At 51.5% G+C, this 22,301-nt stretch overlaps 1 protein-coding gene across 1 annotated transcript in view; it reads right to left on the minus strand.

Annotated features, from left to right (window-relative positions):
* Nucleotides 1–22,301, minus strand: part of LOC309445439 (ankyrin repeat and fibronectin type-III domain-containing protein 1-like) — a 203,300-nt gene that overhangs the window by 151,836 nt on the left and 29,163 nt on the right. Inside the window, exons 3-4 of the mRNA XM_082064255.1 lie at nt 7,564–7,757; nt 1,469–1,686 (exon numbers count right to left, since the gene is read on the minus strand). Of these exons, the coding sequence (XP_081920381.1) occupies nt 1,469–1,686; nt 7,564–7,757 (412 nt within the window). The remainder of the gene's footprint in view (nt 1–1,468; nt 1,687–7,563; nt 7,758–22,301) is intronic.

Raw genomic sequence — 22,301 nt, forward strand, 5'->3', positions numbered from 1 at the left:
TTGTGCTGAGAGCCCAAGTCCTTCCATGCCTCTTGCACCCATCTCCACTGCAGAAGGGAGGGGGTGGGTGACAGATCCCACAGAGAAAGACCCATCTCCCAAAGAGGAACAGTCCCCAACATCTCAGCAACCTCCTCTCCCTCCCTCCTGGGCACAGTCCGGGGCTGCAGATCCAGGCTGAGAGACAGATAAAGCAAACACACATGCCTTACCCCACAGCAGGATCGCTTCATCTTAAAAATCTCTAACACTTTTCAGTCGCTCATCAGACATCCCATCCCACTTCTGCTCATCTCCTTCCCTGAGGTTTTCACAGGCTTCCCAAGCCAGAGGCAACAGCTCCCAGGGATGGTTCACAGGTGCCGCTGGCAGCACCGGGGTCGGGACCAGCTCCCCCAGACTCAACCCGAAGTGCATCCACTGCTGCTGTGCACAGGAAAGCATCAACACTCTGCCAAGGTCAGAACTGTCCTCCACAGGGAGAAAATGAGCAGCTGTTTTTGATGGTCTGAGCACAAGCAGGGAGCACAAGCCCCCAAAACCACACTGCACAGCAGTGACACAGCCCAGAGGACAGCAGAAGCAGCAGCAGTCTGTACCACCTGGCAGGGAGATCGGCCCCTTCCACGGGCTAGAGGAAAGGTAGTGACTTCAGGGGGACTCAAAGGATGCACCTGTCCGAAGCAGGGCGAGTGCTGCCCCAGCCAGCAGCTCTCACTGGCACTTTGGGATGCACAGGTACCCGCTCCCCCCTCTGCTCCCATTGTACTGACGTTCTCACCCATTTCCAACCAACACCAAGTGCTTTTCAGCACAGGGACACCCGAGCCCTCATTACAACCCTGAGGCCGGTAACAAGGCAGGAGAAAGGCCATACGAAACCCTGTATCAGGTGTCTCTGGGAAAGAGAAGAGGCAAAGCCCATTAAACATTGATCAGAGCCTCCCACAGCTGCGGTGCAGCCCTGACATGTCCACGCTGTCCCACCACCAGCATGCTCTGAAGGGCCAGAAAGGGCTGAGCCACCCCAGGGTCTCAGCACTGGCTCCTTGCTCACCCCAGCCCCCCACTGCACCCATCTGCAAAACCTCAACCTCAGTTGCTTATGGAGGTGAGGCAGAGAACAGGAAAACTCATTTCCTACATTCAAGTTTGTTTCATTCTTTGGGCAGCAGCAAGCAGAGACAAGGCGCTCGCCCTGCGCATCCCCCGGCAGAGCCACAGCCGCCCCCACACCAGCAGCAGCTCAGCAGGACACCGGGAGCCAGAACCCACCAGGAGAGACAGGCAGGGGCTCTGCCGTGATGCGGGCAAATCGAGCTGCTGCTGCCATCTGCGCTGCCAGGCTGAAGCAGCCTCTTTTTCTGTTGTTTTGGTAATGCTGAACATAAAAATAGCTCTCCGAGACAGTGTTTTTGGGAAGCTGTGCACACATGAAAACAGGAGGGCCAGACACCCCAATACTCACGAATTGGCGCCGCAGCTTGGTCTTGACTCGCTCGGCCTTTGTCTCCGCTGGGTGGACGGCATAGCTGAGGGTGCCCAGGTGGTTGTCCACCGACAGGCTCTTCCTCATGTAGAAGGAACGGGTGCGGAAGTAGCTGAATGGGGCATCCTCCACCGCCGTGCTGAGTTGGGGGTCCCTGGGGGGGTCCGTGCAGTCATCCTCCAGCCGCCAAGCCTCCCCTGGGGAGCAGAAGGACAAGCCACCCCATCAGAGCCACAGGCCAGGTCTTACCCCTCCAGCCCACCACTATGGCTGCCCAGGGGGAGCCCCTCTGCCCACCCCATGCCCACCAGCACGCCATGGGGAGTGGGGGCTGCAGAATCCACCCCCTGGAGGGGGTCAAAGAGAACATCCCTGCCACAAGCTCCTCAGTGCCCCTTGGCCATGCTCCCACGCTGTCCAGCCTCATGTACCCACAACCCCAGCATCTTCCTGGCAGGAATCAGTGAAATACAGCTGAGCAAAAACTTGGCCAGAGTCAGGGTCTCCAGGCACTACTGCAATATACATATCATTACTCAAAATAATTAGTAGACCAAAATTCTAATACTTAAAAACCTCCTGCTGTTTAACTCCAATAGCGTTATTCCATTTAAAAGGGCCATTTATAAGGAAATAAAGAATTTCGCTCATTCTTCATTACTCTAAGTCAAATAAGACATTCCACATTAAAAGAAAATGTTTGGTTTTTTTTTTTTTAAAAAAAAAAAAAAAAAAGCAATAAAATCCTGCCACCAGAACCACACACAGTTCTTGCTACTGGCACTAATGCTACATGCCTGTACCCAGTCTCTCTCCTGCAGGTATTCACCTGCTCTATACTTGCTAGCAATAATAAATCTCGCTTTGTGAACGGGAAAACTGAGGCACCACAAACGCTGCAGATTGCAGAAGGATTTACTACCATCTCCTCCTCCGGGAAACTCTCTATGGCACAACCAAAAGCAAATCAACAGCCAAACCAAGGACAGAAACCAGACCTCGGTTCTCCCCGAGCTCCGCACAGCCCCGCGCCAGCAGCACCATCTGACGCCGCGCTGCAGGGCTGGGGCGCCCGCAGACAAAATCCCATTGATGTGGAGAACGTGGCGGCAGCAGAAGACAGTCAGCTGGAGCTCCCGGAGTAGGACTGACCATATTTCATTGCAACAAAAGGGAAAATAACAAAGCACAATAGGAAATGTCTCCATAATATCACCGCTCTGCTCTTTTCCAAGCCGCTTGTATGCCGCGAGCTTTTTGTTGCCAATCTCATCTTTACATCTGGAGTTTGCCCTGCCTCCTAGCCAAAATCACTTCTTAATAGCCACAGCAAATAAACAATAAAACTCTCTTGCTCAATTCTTGTAAAAATGATCAATTATTAGGCATTGCAGCCCCAAAGGGTATCTCACAATTGTCCTCAGAAACTCTCCATCTCCTGCAGTCTATTCCCAAAACATCGTCTCTCTCTGTTTTCTGAAAAACCTGTCATCTTCAGGCAGGAATGACCACAACCCTGCTATGCCAGGGCTGAGGAGCAAAATTCTTCCAGAGTTTAAGGCAAATAAAGGCCTTGAGGTAAAACCCAGCCACAAAGTGAGTGAAGCCTAGTTTACCCAGCAAGGCTGTGGGTTTTACACTGAATATGATGAGAGGCTGGACTACAAGCCACTGCAGCCTCAGAGCAGCGACCGGCTGCCCCATCTTCTGCATCTCAAAGTGTCTCTTCCCCAAGCTCTTTGAGCTTTTTAAGGTGTACAGACAGCTGTGTTCAAAGTCCTGACAGTCAATCTGAAGACACTGAATCGAAACCAGTATAACTGAGACAACTAGAAGGAAGAAGAGAAAGGCAGAGAGCTTAAAAATGCAAACAAAGAGGCAACCTGGAGCACAGCACTACCTAGCATCGCATCTTTCTTTTTTTTCCACCCCTACTTTCAATTTAATAAGCTGCTGCTGCTCCTCTCCAAATGTCAACTCATGCAACGCAGGAACTGCTGTTTGAAAGCTGTGATTATTCAAGGCACAAACACGTCAGTCGGAGCCCAGATCCAGACTGCCACCACGAGATAGCATCGCTCCGGGGACACAGCAGGAAACTTCACAACACAGGCACCGAGCCCAGGAGGAGATCCACCCAACATGCAGGAAAATCACACGTGGAAGGAGGAGCCAGCCCCGGTGCTCATCTGCAATGGCTCAGCTGCCTCCTGCACCAGCCTCTGTCCCCAAGGCTGTCCCTTCCCAGCCCCATGTCCAGACACGGCGACCACTGCCCTGGCTGAGGGAGGGCCAAGGCTGTGTGCTGATCATAGCCCAACTACCAGGGTACAAGGGAAAGGACAGTCACCCACCACGCACACTCTTCTAAGTGGGACACCGCTCCTGAGGACAAAAGAGTTGTGGTTCAAAGCCTTACAGACCAACAAGGCCACACCTGGTCTCACTGATCCCCATTTCCCATGGATTTTGCTGCTCTTGGTCCAAGGGGCTACAGGCAGCTGCATCCTCCAGCACAGTCCTGGAGCAGGAGCAGAGATGCTCCCCTGCCTGCCCTGGAGGTGATCCCCTCCAAACCTCTCCCTTGGTTGGGCAGATGGGCTACAGTCCCTCCTCCTGGGCACAGGGAGTCACCACAGAGGCAGCCAGGACCTTGTCTACCCCAAAAAGCTTTTCTGCAGGCTAAAGGAGCTTCTGGTTTCTGGTTTTCACCAAGCAAGTAAATCAATGATTGAGCCAAAAACAGCCAGAAGGGAAAGATCAAGTTGTCCCTGGAGAGAAAATGTCAAGGACAGGAGCGAGCTCGCAGGCTGGAGGCCAACCATCCTTATGTTCTTCTGCCTTGAAGCTGCTCACCTAAACATCACCTTGAGTATTAGGAGAATTAATCCCATGGGCCTGGTCTAAGCTAAAATCCAGCTGCTTCCTTTCAGCTTCTTTTCCTTCCATGGGCGTAATTCCCAATAAGCTCGCACCAATTGTGCTACCAGTTAGCTGCTTCACTGTGGCGCACAGAGACGGTTTCAGAAGAGCCCAGCATGCTGCACACCAGACAAGGGAAAGAAGAGGCAGGTGAAAAGCTCCATGGTCTGCTCCTTCCAGGTGTGAGGCAGAGGGAACTGCATGGGGTCAGGCATGCAAAACACATACAGCAACCTCCCTGTGCAGGCTGGGCGGGTAAGAGCTGCAGGCAACCACAGGCTGAGAAGAAGCCCCTGCCTAGGGTGCAACAAAAAATGTCTCAGTCCTATCCCTAAAACTTCACAGGGGCACAGAAGGCAGGACATGCCAAAGGCAGCTCATGTCTCTGTGCTACCAGCATATGTGAAGCCACTCGAGACACCGCAAAACGTGACACGGAACAGGTAATGGTTTGGACAAGGCAGTAGCTGCGCCTGCTTCCGTTTGACCAAGCTCTGTTTGCTCTTGCACCCCCTCACTACAACCCAGGCTCGTGGCCACCAGGAGTTTTGCATTAACCCAGGAATGCTGCTCCAGGTGAGGGAGTGAAGGGTTAGAGAACAGACTGCCATAGTTCACCAAATTATTGGGTATACTGCTTCTTACAGAACTTGTTTAGAAACTACTTCTATAGAAATCACTTAGCATAAGTAAGTTTGCTTAGCATAACTTCTACAAGCTGTGAACCTTTGAACTTTCTGCTTTGTTAAGTAAAAAAGGCCTCAGAGTCTTCAAGCTGGAAGATAAGGGGAGCTGCGTCCTTGTAGATAAGGAAAGGATCAGAACTGTGTCTAACAGAAGAATGTTTTGGCTGTTACCAAGAACTTATTTTCTCCAGCTGTGGGTGCAAAATAGCAACAGAAGGTCAGAATTTTGACAGCCCACCTGACAAAAATGAAGAGATTCCATGAAGAACAGGGAGACCCCTGGCTCTAATTTTGCAGTTGGCCTGAAGTGACACAGGAGGGTGGGGGCTTGGATTGTGGGCGTGCAATTGTCCGAGTTTCTTTCTGCTAAGGGTCTCTCTTCAGGAGGCACCAGCTCGAGCTGCCCTACACTGTACCTTGCAAATAAATTATTTTAGTAGAAGTCCTGGAATCCATGTCTGAGTCTCTGCTACAGGAAACCTGGGGGAAAGGAACATCTCCATAAGAGGGATGGAAAGCTCAAAGCCTGTCCCAGCTGACCCCACCATCACCTGTTGCAGGTTACCTGGAGGGGTACAGCAAAACCAGATCAACGGGAAACCCAGACTCATTCACCAGCCCAGCCAGGCAGCTGGCTTGCCACACAAGAAGGTTGTTTCTGAGAGGAGAGGGTTTGGCAACCTCAGCAGCCACAGGCTCAGCTCTCCTGGCTGTCCTTGAGGCGCTGGTTCCCCATCAGGCACCTTAGTGCCAGCACAAGGACCTGCCCAGGAGCTGTGATGCCACAGCAGAACAATCTCCTGTGAACTCCCACTCTCCTCCTCCAGAACTGCCACACTGGAAGCACAGGACACAAAGCAAAAGACCAGGGAACACAACCTAGAGGTCAGATGAGGATGTCACATCTCATCCATGCAGGAAACAACAGCTTCTCCTGCCTTGCTTGGCAACTCCTCTGCTGGTGGCCCCAAGAACAGTGAGAAGCCAGAGCCCAGGTTCTTCCCCACAGAGAGGTGATCGCTCCCTGGAGGTGAGCTTCACACTTCTCCCACCAACAGCCCTGCTCCTGCCAAAGCCTTGCACCCCTGCAGGCAAGCCTCCTTCCAAGGTGGCCTTGGCCACATGTCCCCCACCTCGAACGGGGAGCAGCAGCACCTGCTCAAAGCAAATTCACAAGTTCTTTAAGGATCTTCTCTCCCTCACAGCACTCTGCAGCCCGGCTCTCATTCATAAGCACTTGTGGGAAGCCCACTTTCCTCGTCAGCACACCGGGGCTCATTAACCTCCTGCGCCATGTGCTGCTCTGCTCTTGCCCTGCTGTCCAGATGTCACTCCCCACCGGCAGCGCAGCCCCTGCAACGTGAGAGCTGCTGCATGCCCACAAGTGAGGCCAGACCAGCGCTGCTGGAGGCCAGCACTTGCTGTCCCAGGGCTAAGACAAATTTAGTACTGCGTTACAGGTAAATGCTGCCAAAACCAAGAGACTCATACAATAATCAGGCAATGTTTGGAAAAGCATTTTTTTTCCCCCCTTCATGATAGCATGCTGATTGCCTCAATGAGGAGCTAATTAGCAGCTCCTGAGTATCAAGGAACTGGGAAAACAGCCTAGGAGTATTTGGACAGAAAACAACTCCTTGTTCATTCATCCAAGGCTGTGGAGGGAGCTTTCCAACCTGCAAGAGTTTTCATACTCCTCTTCCTGGCATCCTAGAAAGATTCTAGCCATGAATACAGCAACATCCTAAACACTTGCTCCATGCAACCAGGGCTCTTCCCTACACATGCTGTGCAGGGAGGGCTATGCACAGGGTTTGCTCTAGGGTGGCTGTTCCCTGCTGCACATCTGCACTCACACAAGATGAGGCTTTTGCAGCAGCAGATGATGAGGTTTGCAGTGGGTCTGACTCACGCTGGGACTTCATCCTATGGTCTTACACCAGCCTCCCCTCCCTCCCTCTGCCTCCAGCACAGCTCCCTGGAAGCACCAGCACAGCAACCAGGGACCTGCCAGGTGCTGCAGGGTGCCCTGGACGCTGTGTCCTTCCCAGTGGACGCTCTCTCAGGCGCAGGTCCTGCAAAGCACTTTGGTCTGCCCTCTACCAGGAGGCAGACCCCCACCATTGATTCAGGTCTGTCCTTGCAGACCATGACACAGGAAGTCCTGAGGGCTCACAGAACCTCCCAAGCTGTCTTTGAATCCAAGCAATGGAGTCACCTGCCATTACCTACCTAATCACAAGCATCCCAGTCCCTTGCATTCCCAGGAGTCAGCTACACAACCTTGCCTACAGGTCTTCCCCTCATCAAGAAGGGCTGGTTTTGGAGCAGAATAAACTCGACACAGGGTGAGGTTGCATTTATTTTGATATTTGGGCCCCTGGAGAAGCTGGAAATGTTTGCTAGGATTTCGCACATCCCCTGGCAGAATGGGGTGGAAGCTCGCCCCAGCACTACGGCACTCACCGGCAGAAGGGACCGTGCAGCCTTTCTGGTGGTCAGAGGACGAGTGCTTCTTGTAGGGCTTCTGCTCCGGCATCTCCTCCCGGTACGCCGCTGAGTCGAGGAGGGGAAGCCTGCTCAGGACCGGGGACTGCGGGATGCTGGGCAGCGTCCGGGACTTCCCCAGGAGCGGCCGCTGCGGCTTTCTGTCCAGAGACCTTGAGGGGAGAAAACAAAGAGCATGCCCCTTTCAGTTGGTGGAATGGCTTCTTCAAGGCAGGGCCTTTCTGCCACTGGACTGAGAACATACGGTCCTTCCCAACACCACACTGCAGCCTTTGTTTGCTGCTACATTTCAGTAAAGCCTTCTCCCTTTGCTAGTGTATTTAATTTGGATTTGCATGTTCAGCTGCAAGCCACAATCAGTATAAACAGCATATGAAGCATTCTAGCACCCATCTCACCTCAAAACTCACAGAAAATTAGAATAAACCAACCAGAGGGTTCAAGACTGAAGTGATACAAACTCCACTTAAGAGAGTTAAAAACCCCAGTTAGCACAGAGCATCATCTGAGACAGCAGAATGCTTCTTGTGGTGGAAATCAAGTCACACAGGGGTCCTGGTCCCAGGGACACAGTCTGTAAGGAAGGTGCAGACTATACCAAGACATATTCACACAGCATGCACTATAGAGTTCATGAAGGAGTATAGAAACACAAGTTCAAGGTCTCTATGGGGTCAAAACTCTACTGAGTCTGATGATGTGGCTCAGAAGCTGTAGGGGTGACCAAGATGCCCACACACGTGCTAGCAGCGCAGCTTCTTCAAAACCCCAGAGTGTGCCAAGCCTTGCAGTGGGGCATGGGAGCAGGACCCCCTTCTCCTGCTTCACCCCACAGTGTCCCTCAAAAGGTGGTCCTCAGGTGCCATCCTCAGAAACGAAACTGGCCCATGCCAATTCTGCAATGATCCCAGAAACATGCTAGAGAGAAACAAATGTCCTACACCACCATGGTGCGAGAAGATGTGGCGGGATGGCCCTGTGGGATGACCCAGCGCTGTCCAGCCCTGTCCCTGCTGTCACAGAGCCCACACCTGAGCCCAACCAAGCTCCCCAGCACACACCAAAGGGCCTTGGCAGAGGGTCCCTCCTTGCACAAGGATGTTCCCAGATCTCATACTGAATGGTACAAAACCTTCAAATTTCCATCCAAAACTCAATTCTTAGCTGATTTATGCTCGTTTGTTCTTGCACCAAGCTTAAATAATTATTCCCCCTCTCTGGTGTTTGCTTCCATGATTAATTTCCATTACACTGCAGTCACAGCCCCTTTCAGCCTGCATTTTTCTAGGCTGATTAAGGCAAGTTCTTCCAGTCTCCTCTCACAAAATGATCTTTCATTCCCCACAGCCATTTCTACATCCTCACTTGCCCTCCCTCCAGCTCAGACTTGTCCCAGAGCATCGTTCAGAGCTGAGCTCCTGGCGCGGATGGCAGGGCAAGCACTCTGCCTCCCTGCACATAACGGCACTAAATTTTATCCTGTTTCCATTAAGCCGGTCCTCAAGGTCACAGAGGGAGAGTCTATCACACAAAAGCTCCTGACCCTCAGCGCTTGCTTGTCACCACTACATTTATTATGATCGTTTTTCACTCCCTTCACAAATGCGACAGCAGCCCCTGACTGGTGTGGGCATCTGATGTATCTCACGGGTGAGCAGTGACGCAGGGGCTGGGGCAGAGCTGTGGCCCCATGCAGGGCTTCCGCGGGACAGGGATGAATCGGACACATGGACACGGACGGACAGGAGCCAGGGCCACTGGGCAGCCCCTGCACTCACCACTTGGGCTTCTTACCCACACCCTGAACAATGCATCCATTGGAGGAGGAATGGGGAGCACATTTCAGCATCTGGGTTCAGAAATTAATTTCTGTGTTAATCACATTTGCCCTTGATTCCCAGGTTCCGCAGAGCTGTCACTGAGTGCCCTGGGGACAGGGATAGCTGCAGGGACAGCACTGCCCCGGCGAGGCACCACCAGGCACACAGCACCATCCCACCCACCCTAAGCCCCAGCTTCACTTGCATCAAAGTGAAAACAAGATATGCCAGGAGACACAAAACCAGAATTAGCATCCTGAGTTGCTTCTATTTCAGTAAAACGCATGTAACTCTCACTGTAACACATTTCACTGGCACAAGACAACAGGGATGTAACTTAACGCATTGCTGTGCCGCATAAATGAGTCCTGGGCTCTGCCAGAGTTCAAAACATTCCTTTTTCTCTTGCATGTAAATCTCAGTGCTTTTAAACACACCTGCATATAGTTCCATCACCTGCTGAACAGCATTAGCATTTTAAGTGCTAGCATCCCTTTGTGCCTACAGTGCCACTCGCACAAATCACAGAGGGGTACGGGAAGATTTCACACCCTTAGAAAAGCCATTTTTAGATAGTGTAACTGCAGACAATGATTTATATCAGAAAGAGCAAAGCAACTAGAAACCTGTTTCTATCTGAAAACAACTTGAATGCCCAAAGTTGGGCTCTCTGGATCTACCATCTCGTATAGAACTCCAGAGGCCTTGGCAGCAACTGCCAGCCAGCACCTGATGTCTGCCCCTGGTGAACTCACATCTGCACCCACACACCCGTCCCGAGCAGGCTCTGCAGCCAGGCGGTATCAACGATGCCACATCCCATTAGTAAAGATCCTTGGTGGAGTGTAAAGCTCCATTAGAAATGCCATAATCAACGCTGCTACATCCTATATTTAGCTGCTGTTCAGCATTTTGGTAGAAAAGAGAGCACATAATCAAGTCTTGACAAGGGAGGAAAAATCCTTCTGGCTGCGTGCGAGAGCTCAGGCTGGAGCCCAGTGACAGCTCCATCGCTCCCAGTCTGCGGGCAGATGCAGAAACGTGAGAACAGTCCCCAGGGCCAGGTCCCCTGCCACCAGCCCCGGGGACAAGCTGGTTGCTCCAGGCAGGGTGCAAGCCCAGCAGCCTGCTCCAGCATCCCCCACCCGAGGCACAGCCCGTGACACCCAGGGGACACGAGTGCTGCTTCCCCAGGCTCTTTTATTGAAAGCAAACAGACTAACAAATTAAAAAAGCCACTGTGACAAGGCAAAAAAAAAGGCAGAGCACATCTCAAAATATCAAAATACGTGCTGTGTCCAGCACCTTCCCCATGGTGATGCCCTTACCCAATGGCTTCTCCAACACCCCAGGGAAAGAGAAGGGAAGGGCTGAGCAGAGATAAAGGGAAGGGAGGGACAGAAAAAAGCCTAATGTAAGTTAAACGAGATAAAGCCAGATCCTGCATCCCTCCTGCAAGCAACTGCACATCCCCCAGTCTGTCCTCCTGCTTATTTCGATATGGGAGAAGTTGCTCTCCAGAGGGCACTTTCCCAGCCCAGTCTGAAAACTTATTTTCATCTTATTTTGAGAGAGAGGGGACAGAACCTCCACCTTACTCAGAGGAAGGACGGAAGCCTCACCACGCAAGCTACAGCAGAAATCCAGCAACATAACAGAGATAGCAAGCAGGAAGGAAAAATAACCCTAAACTCACTTCTCACACAACTGAAAAAGGACCCAAATGAGTCTTACTGATTTACATGATTTCCCATGGAAGTAAGGGAGAAACCTCCCACTCACCTCCACGACATGCCTGAGGATGGTGACCCTCTGCAGATGCCTTGTTCCTGGCAAGGGAGAAGCCCTTAGACAAACCCAAGTGCACACTGTGCTAATCCAGCTCTCCTCAGTCTTCCCAGAGCCAGACTGCTTTGGAAAATGGGAAGGAGAGAAGGACGATAAGACAAGGAGCAAGGCTGAAGAGGGAGAGAGGGAGAGAGGCAGAGAAGCAGGGCAGCAGCTGCTCTAGACCTTGCTCCAGGGCTATGGCTTGGTGACGGACATACATCCCAACATGTGAGGCTATTTCCAAGCTCCAAGAGGGATAACATATATCCCAAAGAGCTCACAGCCCCAGAAGGCAAATAAGGATTTAAAAAGAAAGACGCAGAAGCCAAATGGCTGCTCCTCCTCCTCCTGTGGGACAGCAGAGCATTTCTGTTGTTGGTGGCTCCTCTATACACTCAATTAGGTCACTAAATCTGCCAAGCACAGGAAACTTATAAAGCTGAAGATTTGGGGAAGAACAGCTAAATGAGGTACTGAGATTAGCCTGGGACTGGCAGAGGATGGCAGAGAGAGGGGCAGGAGAGCCTGGTTATTGCAAAGGGACACTGCTCCCAGATCTTCACAGCCACCAGCTGCTCCTGCCTGTAACACGCTGCTCAGCCTGCTCCTCCAAGGAGGTGTAACTTAGCAACCTGACCTTAAAAACTCAAAGGTTTCAGCTGGATTCAGGAAAATGAGAGATGCTACAAGTCAGGAGGAACAGTCACCCACTACAACCCTCTTTTGGTACTGGGGCAAGGGTAGATGCACCTGCGCTTGGGAAGGAGGGCGAAGGCAGCATGCAGCTCCTCTGCATCCTGAACCAGCACAGCCTCTTACCAAAAGCAACAGCTGCAAAAATAAAATTAAATTAAACACAAAAAACACTCCACATCTAGTCCCTGAAACAGTTTGCAGAGACCCAGCGGGGTGTGAGGTGACAGGCATGGGCTAAAACATGTATCCCCCAAAGAGCCCCCAGGTCAGAATCTCCAGGTCCAGGGCAGGAAGAGGCTTCCCAGCAGTGCCCTGCCCCAGTTTCTGTCTGTGCTGGGGGCACAGCCGACTGCTGCAGGAAGGAGCCAGGAGCAGAGTGGGATCTCAGACACCCCAGCACCCCGGGGAGCCACGGTGCACGCAGGACACTCCTCTCAGGAGCACGGGTGAGGCAGAGGAGGCTGCAAGTGTCTTAGGAACTGTTTCTGGACAGAAGGACAAGGCAACAGCAGCCTCCAGAATGCAAATCCATATGTTTCAAAGCCTAAAGCAGCACCAAGGCCCCACAGAGAGCAGGGAGTGAAGTTTAAGATCACACATCAGTGGGGCAGCCTAGGGAAGGAGCCTCAAAAAGCAGAGCCCAAGGATTTAGGGCATCCCTCACAGAGCAGCCGCATGTGTTCAAATCACCATCATTTGCTCTGAAAACCTTATCAACTGTTAACAAACCCATGAGTCACTGGTACTTTTCCAGTGGCCCTATGAATCGCAAAGCCAATGAAAATCAACAATAAATCTTCCTTTCACATAAAAAAAAAATATATATCTAAACAGACAACCTTCTTTCCTCACTGCCCTGTATACACACCTGAACTATCCAGCAGTCAACACAGAGCCACAGACCCACACCAGTTCTCCTGTCACATGTAGTGACAATCCATCACTTCCTTGAGGCAGGACACCCCCATCATGCAGAGCCATGTTTTTAGCAGGAGAAAAGAGCAGCGAACTCCACCAAGGAATGTAACCAGTTTAACAGAGAAGCCTGAGCATCGCTGCACAGGACAGCTGAGCCCCACACACCGTCCTGTCCCCACCTGGGCAGCTCCTCTCCACCTGTTGCCGTGTCCTCCCCTGCTCCCAAGAGCATCCCTGGAGCACAAGAAGTTCAGACAGTCCTAGGCCTGCCCTGTGGACCACACGACCATGCTTGGTTACTTCTGGGAACAAAGGAGGAGGCAGCAGCAACCCCTTCTGCTGCCTGCACAGAGCACAGCTGGTGTCCCCAGTGCAGGAGGAGTTCAGCTGTGCAATATCTCCCTCTTCCCAATTCAAGCCAAGCCTCCAAAAAACTGTCTTTGTGCTGTTAAAAGGTAACAGGAGCTGAAGAGCAGAGGATGAAAGCTGAAAACAGAGCATCTTTTATCTGGCTGTGAAACAGTTTCAAAGCAAAACAAAAACCAAAACAGTATTCAGCTTGCAAGTTCAGAAAAAAAAAAAAAAAAAATACACAACACACACACAAACCATGTGAAGCTATAAAAATACCTTCCCAAGCTCAGCTGTGAGCTGGTAAACACCATGATTTCCACCAGCTGGTTTGCAAAAGCTTCCTGTCCTGCCATGTCTCTAACTTGAAGTACATCTCTCCACCAGGGGCCATTGCCCAGGCACGGAACAAAACACCACCCAGCACCAGGGAAATAATTGCTTCTGTCCCTGCAAAACTGCATTTCAATTAGGATGAGAGACACAGGCTCCAGGGGCTGCTGGGAGGTGCAGGAGAGGAGGTTGCACACACCACGAGCCAGGAATCATCGTGAGGGCCTCAGCAAAACACTTGAGAAGAGCTCCTTGGAGAAGGACCGGTCCATGCCTGCTGCCCCCTGAAGTCCGGCTGTGCCCCAGGACCCAGCCCTGGAGACCGACTGCCACTCTGCCGGCACCACCAACACCATCTCATCCATCCAAACAGGTCAACAGGCAAAGCCGCCCCAGCCAGCCAACCTACACACAGCTCCAGGGAAACACACTTCACATCAGCAGTTCTGCATCCAAGCATCATGGCTTTGTCTTATAGCAACACTTCCCTTTCAACATTTGCTTAAATGCAATTGTTAAAAAGGGAAAAGGAAATACTTGAGGGGCAGACACTGTCATTCATTTATCCAAAGTATTCGGGTTTCTTTGTTAAAATAACATTTTTTTTCTGTCTCCATTGCAGGCAGTGAACCAAATTCCCAGCCAGCGGGGAGCTCTCCCCAGTGCCCAGCTCACACACACACCACAGGGGTCCCTGCCATCAGTCACCCTGCCCTGACCAGACACCAGCACACAGACACGCTCTGTCCCTGCGATGCCACCAGACCATCCCCTCCACATCCCGCAGGGGAGACGAGCCCTGGGCACCCTCTTGCCCACCCGCACACCGTTAATGGGTGAAGCTGGCACTGAGCTCTCAGGAGGGCTCTGACAGAGGTGCCCTGCCCAGAGCTGCTGGACTTACAACAAAACCAGAAGTCCAAAGACAGAGCCCCCTGGGCCAGGGAAAGAAGCAGAAACACACTGTGTGAACACTTATCCTGCTCACGGAGCTCTCTGTGATAAATGGAGAAAGAGGGCAGACAAAGCTGAACACATGAATCCCAGCTCCACGGCAGAGCAGACGAGCATCCTCCCTCCCGGCAGCTCAAGAGCGTGACCTGCATCCTCAGGGACCCCTGTCGCAAATGCCTCAGGGTCCCCATGCCCATAGCCAGGCTCTGCCTTCCAGGCACCTGCAAAGCTGAGAGGATGGCCACAGGCATCCGGGATGCTCCACAGGGAACACAGGAGGCTCACAGATCACTCTCCAAGAGAAAGAGTGCCTAGGCTGCACTCCCCACCTTATTAAGAAGGATATTTTAGATTAATTAGGAAGCTCACATACAGATCTTGCACACAGAAACTCAGCTCACAAGCAGGATGCAACCCTCAGGGACAAATCAATGACTCAGAAACATGGCCAGCCCCAGGGCAGGTGAGGGACAAAGCGTGTTTGGGACACAGCCACTCTGCAACGGGCACATTAAATCAGAGGACAAACCAGCCCAGAGAAAAGTAATGCAGTTCCTTGCTTTAAATGACAAACCTTTCAGTTCCACACCATTATTAACCATATACTGACATTTGAAGGCGGGAAAAAGGAGAGATGAGAAGGGGTGATGTGACCTGACTAAAGGCTGGGACAGAGCTAAAACCTCCCACTTCCCAGGTTCTCAAGACACAGAACCACAGAGCTGCGCCCTGGCTCCTGCTTTTCTTTTGCGGCCATTACTCATCTCCTGTTTGCACTTGAAAAATTTCAGAGACAAAAGCTAATGTAGCATAAGTAACACGGAAGACAAGCATCCTGGCTCAAATTTTCAAAGGCTGGATAACTTGCAAGATAAAAACTGCCTCCTTTGCATTTGCAAACACATTTTGGGGAGGGCAGGATGCCCAGCACTGCATCCACCTCCAGCACCCACCGCCCTCCTCTCACCAGCCCTGCACCGGCACAAAATCAGCAATGCAGGACCAGAAACACAATGTTCATCTGCTGCTGCCCCCCCAGCACAGCACAGCCCCAGCTCCCTGGCCAGACTCCTGATCCTGCTCCCAGTCTCATAACATAGGGCTGGTCTCCCCTGTTGTTTCAAAATCCAAGTTACACGACAGAGGAGACAAAAAGCCGCTGAGATCATCTTGGAAAGGACACCGCTGCTCCTGACAAACACAGGGAGACACATCAGGCGTGAATTCTGCATGCTCCAGCACAGAAAGCATAAAAGACACTTGAGACGTCTGTCGGGGCCGCTTTGTTTTAAATCCTATAATTTCTGCAGTGTGACCAAGTTTTCCAGCACTTGAGGCCACCAATGGCAAGGCTGGCCAATCTCTGACTACCAGCCCCTAACAAAAATAATTATTTCATATGTTTTGTTAAAAAAAAATAATAATCATAGGCCTGGAGAGTATATTGTTTTAAACCCTCCTGGGCACCACCTTCCATCCAGAGCCTTAGGCTGGTTTTCGTTTTCCTCTGAAGCACCAGAACGTCAGTAACGTGAGAGGCAGGTCAGCACCATAGTCAGATGGTCAACAAGCCCATTCAACAAGACAGAATTTTACAGTTCCTACATTTCACAGTAACATCCCTTAAAAACACTGTTTTCAGTGAAGGAGCAATCAATGCTGTGCGGAGCCGGCAGCAGAGCTTTCGGCACAGGCAGGCCTCTCTCCGACGGCTGCTCACGGAGGCGCTTGCCTCTGCCCTCCTAGGCTGGGGAGTTAATGGGTTTTATCTGTCTGATGAAAAACGAGTGAGGAGCAAACAGCCCAAGGACAGCAGAAAGGAAGCAAACCCAGGTCTTCGCAGCAGAGTGTTGATCAGCTGCCAGGCTCAGAGGAGCAGCCCCAGCTCTGGGAGTGCAGAGGCCAGGCAGGAGCAGCCAGGTGTGGGTTTCCTCCACGACAGACTCAGGTGTTGTCCCAGCCAGCCCCAGGGCCTCACTGCACAACGTCACCAGCACCGACAGCAAGAAACCGCTCTGTGGGACTGGGCTGCGGGTCCATCCCACAGGATGCAAAGCCCAAAAGCATCTCGTTTCTAAGCAAGAGCCCAGGCACAGCTTGAGCTGCCAGGCTGGCTGTGAGCAATTCCAGCTCAGCACCCACAGAGGATGGCAGACGAGTTCTGCCAGGTTGAGCACATACCTGCTGCTGCCTCTCAGGATGAAAAACAGCCCCTAAAATCCTCAGATTGAATAAGCTCTGGATCTTCCCACCTCTCTCTGGAAAAGGCAAACATTAAAAGCCAGCGCAGCTGCTTGCTTCAGAGCCTTGCAACACAAACCTATGGAAAACCCACTTCTCCAGTTCCTTTTCTCTCTGCAGCCCAGCGCTGGGGTGCACTCTCCTTTCCTCCCCTGCATGGCCACTTATACCTAATCAAACACCACTACAAGGGGTTAATAGCACCGTTAATAAGAATTGCTTTTATGCTTCGGTCACAGGATGTATTTTCCCCATGCGTTCCCCAATAATATTCTCCTACCGGCTGCTGGGCAGTTTGTGCAGGAGGAGGCTGCAGCCACCGCACCAGAGAGCACGGGAGGATAAACCGCCAGCAGCCCAGCCAACACCATACAGGGAATTTCCTGGGCACCAAACCTTCGAGATAAAAACAGCCTCTGTTGCTCATGCTTATAAACGTGATACAGTTTTTATGCCTTTGGAAGGCCATCAAGGTGGTAGGAATAAATAACCTGTGAGTTTCTATTGCTCCAAGTGACAGCCCCTTGCAGCCTCAGGGGTGCATCTCTGGAGACTTCCGTAACATGCATCAGGACATAGCCTTAAATTTTAGCTATTTGTTCTCTAAAGCAACAGAAAAATGAAGCTTTCCAGTTTTTCCACAAACAGGGATTTGCAGACAAAAAAAAAAAAAGACTCAACAGAGGTGGTGAGCTGAATTCTGCACACATAGCAGGCAGCAGCGGGCCTGGAGCATTAGGTGGGAATGAACACCAGCTCCGGTGGCTTCCAAACACCAAAGGCCCGTGGAAGCACATGGGTGCTCTGGGTAGCAGTGCAGGCACCCAAGAAGTTGCCTTGGGCAGGGGTGAGGGCTGGGGCTCTGCTCCGCTCCCCCCGCACCAAAGCAGCTGCCATAGCCAGCTAACAAGGAGGAGCTGCTTATTCCCACCTGCATTCTTTCCCATCAAAAAATGCAAACTAAAAATATATTGCATAAATTTGTATAATTGCCAGCTATTCCTACAGGAGAAGGGCACAGAATTTTTAAACAAAACCCCCCAACTTTTTAATTATTAAAGAAAGTATTCTGGTCTTCCCATTTGAAGTATTCTAATCAGAAGTGTCACTTTTTTCTTTCCTCAATGTTGAAAAAGTCTCCTTTGTCAACCCAACCCCTTTCCTCTCCAGCTCTTCAGGATCCCCATCTCTGTGATTCTGTGATCTCAGCCCAGCTCCTGCAGGAGAACATCAGCTGGATGCTCTCTCAGGAACAGCCCTCTCCTCCTGCACTGGCTGTTCCCCCAGCAAGGGGTCTGAAGGAGATAACCCACTCACTGAGCTTCCCCCCACAGGAGGGTGCCAGGCTGGGCACATCACTGCTCTGTTTCTGATTTCCCACCCCTGCATGGGGGCCAGGTCAAGGCTGGTCACTTTTAGGAAGTCCCTCAGCATCCAAGGACGGGTGGCTGTTTGCGGGACAGGTCCTCCCCTGCTCAGCCTCCTGCACCAGGGTGCCGAGCACACCAGCAGGGTGATGGACAGAGGATACTCTGTGCTCAGACCCCTCCAAACCACAATGGCATCTCCTCCCTGCTCCCCCAGGCTCTGCCCCCCATCCTCATGGGCTCCCCATGCAGCGCTCAGCTCAACATCTCCTTGAGGCACACAAAGTCCCTTCCCTTCACCTCCAAAGGCAGGCAATGCCGATGCCACTAGATAACTTGACAGCTAACATTCCCATAGCCCCCTTGAACCTGGCAGGGACCCCTCAAAACCCAGTCCCAGCTGGGGAGCAGCATTTGCTCCATAAGCAAAGCAAGAAATGTCCCTCATGCCCAGGGCTGCCCTGCATAGGCAGGAGCAGGCTGAGAAGGGCAAACCAGGACAACCCTCCATTCAGAAATCGCCCTCTTACCAGCCACCGCTTTTATTAGAAGCTGTTAAAATTCACATCCGCTGTCTGAAATCACTTCCTTCCCCTTCTCCGTGCGCAAGTCCCGGTGTGTATTGCTGGTGCTTCTGTTTCCTACCTGCACACCCACCCAGTTGTGACTCAGTGCCAAAACAGTGGGTGAATTAGGAATCAAACAGTCTTTCTAGCAACCGTGACTCACAGGCCAAGGCTTTCTGCTGAAGAAGTTTTCTGTAGTCATGCTACATATGTAATTCCCCTTAATACCAGCATAACTTCCCCTTCCTCCTGCTACCTCATCCAATGCCATTCCAAAATAAAGGATGACTATTTTTTTTCTGCCTAATCCAGGCAAAGATTAGCTTCAGCTTGCGCAGAAAACAGTCATCTCCAAACCTCATCTCCTGTCCCAAAGATTAGCTTTAAAAGGAGGCCAGAAGCTAGGCATAAAGGAAGAACACACTTCATTTAGCTTTGGATGCAACATGGCCCCAAAATCCATCAAGACGACACTGGGAGCTCAGGTGTGCTTTTCCAGCCTGTCCGATCCAGAAAGCTGGAATTTCCCAGCCAGCTCCCAGGCCCACATGTGCCTGTGCTTTCATAAGAGAGAACTTAAACACACCTTTACCTGCAGGCTCTTGAGGAGCATCAACAGGCAGAGCAGGCCAGAGAAACAAGGCACAATGGGCTCTGTCCACACAGCTCCCCCATTACCATGCTGGTGTCAGGCACCACAGCCGTGCAAGAGAGGAGGGAGCCTGCAGTCCACACCGAGACCAGCAGCACTGCAGAGCTGGGGCCTGGGTGCTGGAACTGAAAAGGTGCACAGAAACCACCATGGAGAACCAGGACGTGTCAGGTTCTGGTGGTATCCTCGGCAAGGATACATTTGATGGGAAAAGAGATTTCTGCTCCCCAAGCCTTTCCTGCTAGATCACAGTCACAGTGATGCAAACAACTGCAGAGAGCAAAGCTAAAAAGCCTCTTTAGGTTTAATATGCAAAGCCCAGGCAGCTCAATCAAGCAACAAAAGCTAAATGTCATTTCCTCCCGTGGCACCACCGCTCTGCTCGCAACACAGAACCGTTTACGTCTGACAGCTTGTCATCTTTGTGAGACACCAGGGATGTGGCACTCGCACAGCCTGGGGGAAAGCTGAGGAGGGGAGGAGGTGGTACTTCACCCCACCACACACCACCAGCACAGGGGGTGAAGGAGGCAGCTGCAAAACGCAAGAGCTGAAAGGCAGTGGTCACCCCAAGAGCCACAACCACACAGCGCTGCGATGGCAGGCGAGGTGGGAAAGAACAGCGGCAGCACTCCTGATTTCAAACAAGCTTCACTCAACCACACATAAGCTGCGCTTGAGGACAAGGATCCATCCACCCAACCACACAGCCCAAAGGACCCTGTGACCCCCATCCAGCTCCCCAGCCAAGCATCTCCCCGCCTGAAAAGGGCTGAAGTTTTCAGCTGCAGCTCAAAGCTTTCTCCTGTTCTTGCAGAGCCATGCAAATGATACTGGGCTAAGCAGGAAAAATGCAGACCTTTGTTTTTGTTTTCTCTTTTAAAATGCAGGCATCTTTCCATATTGGCACATCATTTGGAAGCAGAAAGGTTTTGTTCAAAACATGTCAAAAAACAAAGGGGGGAAAGTCAGTCAAACTATCAGCCATGTATGAGACCCTCAGTGCCCTTTGGGGGCAGGATACAGTACTTGGGGAAAATGGTGCACATGCATGTATTTACAAGACTAAATGCTGCAGGTGGGTGCACAAGACAGACCTGAGCATCCATAGGGGCTGGCAGATGGACAGAGGCTCCTCTGGAGCTCCAGGCACTGCCCCATTGTTCTGCACACCCCAACTGGCTGCTTGCTCCATCCTAACAGCTCTGACTTTTACATGTATTTAAAACAGCCAGAATTGACCAAAAACTCACAGATTTGGACTTGGAAGGAGTAGGCTCAGTCCCCAGAACCGTGTCTCATGCAACTTTGGGCAATGAGTCCCCCCACTCTAAAAGAAGATCGTGTTTGTGACAACCCGAGGAACCTGAATACACATTAGTTCACAGGACCTGACGAGATACACCCCAGAGTCCCAAGGAAACTGACTGATAAAGTTGCCAAGCCACTCTCCATGATATTTGAGAAGTCATGACAGATGAAGTCCCTGGGGACTGGAAAAAGGGATGGAGTGACCACATCAGTGGGTAAGGGAAGACCTACAGATGTTGTCTGTCTGAACTTCTGTAAGGCCTTTGACATAGTCCCCCACAAGGTCCTTCTCTCTAAATTGGAGAGATACAGATTTGATGGGTGGACTGTACAGTGGATGACAAATGGGGACTCTTGCAAGGTTGCACTGTTAGCCAGAGATGGAAGACTTGCTGCCATTTTTCTCATGCTGTGTGCAGCTAACACAGGATTTGCTCCTTCAGTGCAGTTTTCCAGCCCCAAAACTTGCCAGTTCCTCCTCCTCTTTGCCATCATAGCCACATGCTTGAACATAAATGCACTGCCAGAGCTGAAGAGATATTTTTAAACACCCAAAAACAACTAAGCACAATCCTGCCAGGAAAATATTGCCTACTACCGCTCCCCACTCACCTACCTCAAAGTCCATCAAACCACAAAGCAATGAACATGGATCAGGGTATCAGTGTGAAAATACCCCCAAAGGAGGGGAGGTAACAGCTGCCAGAGCAGCTCCTCAGTCCAGCCTCCCACGAGGCCCAAGTCCAACAGAACAGCAGGGACACCCAGACCCACCTCTGCTCCCCCTGCAAGTGCAAAGCTTGGAGCATCACCCACAGCACCATTCCTTCAGCTGGAGATCGTCTAACAACATGGGCAAAATGGGTTGGGCAAGTTGGAATTTTTATGTAATTTAATTCTTAGATAATTTAATCCATTGCTAATTAACACTATCTTCCAATCACCAGCTCAGGTATTGAGAGAAAAGGCACTGAAACCATAAAGCAAACACCGTGCCCACTCCCCAGTTCAGCACAAGCCAAGCACCTCTCATCCCCATTTTCCAAGCTCAACTTCCCTGGGTTTCACCACAGGTCACATCACCAGGAAAGAGCTCCTCTCCTGGTGTCCACCAAGGACAGAGGCTCTTCAACCCTTAAGTTCTCACAGGTGTTCAGCTCTGTTGCCTCCATGGCCAGAGTTCTCCCCCAGAGAGGGACACAAGATCTAAAACCAGGCACTAATTTCTCCTTCTTCTTCCCCCATCCTGAAGATGATCTCCATAACCAGGTCAGCACTCCAGGTACACATCAGCCCCACTCCGTGGGGAACGTACAGGGCTCTGGAGACCACAGAGGAGTGGAGAAGTGACAGCTGTCAAAGAGGGAAGGTGTCATCAATCTCCCAAAGCCAGGCGAGCAGATCTAGCTAAGAACGGGACAGAGAGAAAGCCTCAGAGTTTGTGCCTGGAGAACAAGACGCCTCCCAAAAGCCACCCTAGACAGCATTCATTTGGGATTTTTAATGACATGCCATTTGTTACTGCTGCGAGTCACAGCTCCCACAAAAGGACTGGCATTCCTGGGGGGCTTCTGCTTGCTGGCCCTGCATTCAGGCAAGAGATCAACTCCAAGAGTCTCCTTGAGAAATTCTCCAAAAATGGTTAACTCCACCAGGT

The sequence above is a fragment of the Streptopelia decaocto genome (genome assembly GCF_964273445.1).
Source record: "Streptopelia decaocto genome assembly, chromosome: 13".
In the NCBI taxonomy this organism is placed as follows: Eukaryota; Metazoa; Chordata; class Aves; order Columbiformes; family Columbidae; genus Streptopelia; species Streptopelia decaocto.